Raw genomic sequence first — 4,462 nt, 5'->3', positions numbered from 1 at the left:
TCTTCTTCTTCTTCTTCTTCTTCTTCTTCTTCTTCTTCTTCTTCTTCTCCCAGGGCTAGAACTCAGGGCCTAGGTGCTGTCTCTGAGCTTCTTTGGCTCAAGGCTAGCAGTTTACCACTTGAATCATACCTCCACTTCCAGCTTTTCATTTTATTTATTTATCTTTGGTACTACTTGGGTCTGACCTCAGGGCCTCACGTTTGCCAGTCAGGCACTCAACCATCTCGAGCCATCCCTCCAGCCCAACCTCCGGCTTTTGATAGTTTTGTAAGAGTCTCACAAGAACTTTCCTGCCTGGGCTGGCTTTGAACCGCAACCCTCAGGTCTCAGCTAGGATTACAGGCGTGCGTCACTGATGGCAGGCCTGGCTTCACTTTTAATTCTCTGAGATTTGAAATGCTACACCGAATCCACTGAGCCTCTTTGCCCACTTACAGGAGCCTGGTGACCTTTGGCTTTCAGCATCTCTCCTCTTCGCCAGCCCCTCCCAACGTCTAACATGTCCCCATATCGTCCTGGTCCCTTAGAAGCCAGGCCACCCCCCCCCGTCCCCACCACCCAGTGGCCACGGCAATGGTCAGCACTACATACTCACCCAGGCCCACTTCCTGGTCACACACCCACTCAGGACAGCACCGGCCGGGGACCTCCACCCTGCGGGGCCGGGGGCAGTCCCAGCTAGGCAGCCGCACGTCCTCACGACACAGTGGCAGGCAGGTGAAGCCACCGTCCTCGCAGCGGCAGAGGATCCTGCAGTGAGGCTGGAAGGCCTCCCCGTCCCGGTACAGCCTCCCGTTCACCTCGCAGCTTCCATCATCATCGTCCCCCACTGTGGACAGAGCAGCGAGGGACCTGCTGGAGACCCCAGGACCCTGGGAGGCCACGCCCCCACCGCATCTAGGCCCATGCGCGGTGCCGCCCCCAGCCTGAGCTGCCTGCCCAGGACCTAGCAAGCCGTCCCCACCCTGGCGCTGGGTGGGCAGGGCAGGGGGGACTGGCCTGGGTTGGGCCCCTGCTGTACCTTGTCTGTGGGAACCATCCTGCCCCACAGAGGCCCTGCAGCAAAGAAGCACCCCACCAAGGGCAGCACTTGCACACTTGGAAATCCTGCCTGAAGACATTAGAGGATGCCCAGGCCTACAAGACAGTGTGTCCTTGCTCAAGGTCCCAGAGTGACCCTGTGCACCGCAGCTCCTGGGGCCAGCCAGGTCACAGTGGGATGTTGCTACACCTGTCTGAAGAGAACTCAAGCTGTGAGCCATGTCAGCTAATGCTGCTGGGCCTCAGTTTCCCCACTTGCAGAATGGGTCTGTTGGAGATTGCCAAAGAGCTTCTGTGATGTGGACATTGACACACACCAGGCCCTGACTAACAGGTTGAGGGTTTAACTCCCCCCATGCGGAGGCTGCCCTTTGATTCCCAGCTCCATAGCCTCGACCTCCCCAGCCCCATGCTACCCCCTTCCATCCCGCAAACCTGCTTACCCAGGCACACGCCCCTCTGGCTGCCAGGGCCTGCCCCGAGCTGGCAGACGAGACCCTGGCTGGAGTCGCAGATGTGGATGTGGTCGCAGGACTCCCCCAGTCTCCTCGCACAAACCCGACAACAGCCACAGCCATCGAGCACCAGGGGCACCCCCTGCGGGCAGCGGGGTGGTGGCCAAGGACAGGTGCAGGGGGTGCGACACAGCTGCGCAGACACCTAGAGACAAGAAACCTCTCTCGGTCATGGCTATCAGGATGCTGAGTTCCCCCCTCTCTCTCTGCAAGGCTGGGCCGTGTGGGGTTCTCAAAGTCACACAGACGATCCTTGAGTTCTGGAAGTCCTGTGGTGCTGTGGTTATGTGCTGGGGCTCTGGAGCCGAGTTCTATTCCTGATGCCACCCCTGGCCAGCAGAGTGGCCATGGGCAGGTCATATAAGTGCTATCACAGTATCCAAGTGGGGACTGATTTGATGGTGCGCGTCACTCCCTGAGCAGTGGCTAGTCGGTAATAGTGTTGCATGCACTTAAGTTCTTTTTGATCAACATGAGAAAGGGTGGCCCTGACTCCAAGGAGCACATGAGAAGCCAAGAGCCACAACCTGGGGCGTCAGATGCCATGTTTTCCCATGTGGGTTCCCCTCTGGGCAGAACAAACTCAACAATGTCATGGATGGGCTTGGATCATTTCTGGAACAATCTATATATGATTCGTAATCTTCAGTGCACAAAGCCAGGCCAGAAACAGGAAAATTCGGACCCCCAGAACCCCTCTGAGATTAACCAAATCAGAAATTCCAGCTGGGCACAAGTGGCCCACCCCTGTCATCCTAGCTACGCAGGAGGCTGAGGTCTGAGGATTGCAATTTGAAGCAGCCTGGGCAGTAAAGTCCATGAGACTCTTATCTTCAAAGAATTGCAGATAAAGCCGGAAGTGGCGTTGTGGCTCACGCGGTAGAGTGATAGCTCGGAACAAAAAGGACCTCAAGGACTGTACACAAGCCCAGAGTTCGAGCCCAGGAACAGCAATAATACTATTAATTAATTCATTAGTTCCAGAGGCATGGCTCTGGGATTGGATTTTTATCCAGCTGTCCAGATCTTCAAAAACACAGCTAGGTTTTGGGCCACCCCTCTGCCCCAGTCTAACTCCGGGTATAATGGGGAAAATGAGGGAGAAGAAAGTGCTTGACAAGAGCCAGAGTGCTCTGCACAGAGCTGCAAGCAGCTCCAAGTCCTTCTTCCCCAAGGACACGAGATCCTCAGGCCCTTGGGTGGGGTGCGCCTACTCCCAGCTGCACTGGCAGTCAAAGGTTCAATACAGGTGACCCTATGACCCTTCCCTTAGCAGGACACAGCAACACTCCCATGACAGCCAGGGGCCTGGGGCAACCTGTCCATTTAGTGGTGGAGACCAAGAGGTAGGTGTCACTCAAGTTGCCACCCATGGCCCCATCTATGGGGACCAATGTTCAACAGGATCCTTGGGGGACTAAAGAGCCTTACATGGAGGAGGGAGGGCTCCTGTCTTCCCTAGTAACCTCCTAACCTGTGTGGTCCAGCGCAAATCCTGATCCCCTTATCCTAGCCCTTGCCTGGTTCTACCCTAGTACCCCCAGTCCTGCAAATCTGCTTCCAGGTGCCTGCAGTTCCTACTGTGACCACCAGGGGCCACCCCCTAGCCGGCCAGCCTTGGGGGTGGGGGGTGGTAGCAGAGACACTGGGCTTTACCTAAGGCTGAAGGAAGTCTGCAGAATTTCAGATCCTGGTGTGGACCTGCAGCACAGCATCCTTGGGGAGCTTATTAGAAATGGGCCATCAATCTGAGTGTGCTTAAGAAACCCAGAACAGAGCTGGGCGCCGGTGGCTCACGCCTGTAATCCTAGCTTACTCAGGAGGCTGAGATCTGAGGATCGCAGTTCAAAGCCAGCCCAGGCAGGAAAGTCCGTGAGACTCATCTCCAATAAACCACTAGAAAGCCGGAAGTGGTGCTGTGGCTCAAAGATAGAGCACTTGCCTTGAGCTGAAGAGTGCAGGGACAGCGCCCAAGCCCAGAGTTCAAGCCCCACAACCGACCAAAAATAAAACAAGAAACCCAGAACCGGCCTGTGAAGCAATAGGTAGACTTGGATTTCTGCTCCAAAACAGGGGTTCAGCTTTCCTGGGTGTGGATGGCGGGGATTCTGTCTGCCCAGAACAGGCTCTCAGGTCCCTCCTACTTGGAAACAAGAGGGCTGAGCACCTGCAGCCCCTCTGCCGGCGCCCTCAACTCAGCACACCTGGCTGCTTTCTGGTTTTCTCCCGCCCCGACGCCCAGCAGAGTGTGCTGATGACTAGTGACTAGAGCCAGCAGCTACCACAACTACGTGTCACATACATGGCGAGAACGTACTTCCACAGTCATCCACCTGCCCTTCACTGTGAGGAACCAACGCATCCCTTTCCACAAGGCAAGGAAGGTCAAAGCCATGCAATGAACAGCCCATACGAGGGTGGAGCCCGATCAGAATCCATGGGTCTCCAACACTCAGGCGTGTGTGTGTGTGTGTGTGTGTGTGTGTGTGTCTATACTGGGGTTTGAACTCAGGGCCTGGGTGCTGTCCCTTAGTTTTTTTTTTCCCTTGAGGCATGATCATAACTCAGGGTGAGGCATGGGACCCGGGCTGGCATCCTTCCCTAGGTGGCTGGGGCTTTGCACACAAGTGGTGACTAAGTTCCTGGGGTTCTGTGTGGGACCCAGACCCGGGGGAGAACGGGCATCACCCTAGCTCCACCGGGGCCTTTCCTGAGCCTGGACCTTTCTCTTTCCCAGGGGCCCAGCTCCCTTCTCCAAATACCCAAAGCCCCCCACCTTGGCCCTGTGTCCTGCGGGACCAGCAGCGGCAAGGCCGGATGCCAACAGGCTCCTCGGCTTTCTCCTGCAACACGGCTCAGGACCCAGGTGAGAAAAGCTCCTCAAATCAGCCTGAAAACCCAGCAAA

The 4,462-nt window shown here is 56.4% G+C and overlaps 1 protein-coding gene across 1 annotated transcript in view; it reads right to left on the bottom strand.

Moving 5' to 3' along the window:
* Positions 1-4,462, bottom strand: part of Wisp2 (WNT1 inducible signaling pathway protein 2) — a 25,632-nt gene that overhangs the window by 928 nt on the left and 20,242 nt on the right. The window contains exons 5-6 of the mRNA XM_013010714.1: positions 1,485-1,701; positions 592-829 (exon numbers count right to left, since the gene is read on the bottom strand). Coding sequence (XP_012866168.1) covers positions 592-829; positions 1,485-1,701 — 455 coding nt within the window. The remainder of the gene's footprint in view (positions 1-591; positions 830-1,484; positions 1,702-4,462) is intronic.

This window comes from Dipodomys ordii, unplaced genomic scaffold (assembly GCF_000151885.1).
Source record: "Dipodomys ordii isolate 6190 unplaced genomic scaffold, Dord_2.0 Scaffold13, whole genome shotgun sequence".
Lineage (NCBI taxonomy): Eukaryota > Metazoa > Chordata > Mammalia > Rodentia > Heteromyidae > Dipodomys > Dipodomys ordii.
The sequence above is the reverse complement of the archived record's forward strand: the minus strand, read 5'-3'. Positions and strand labels throughout refer to the sequence as shown.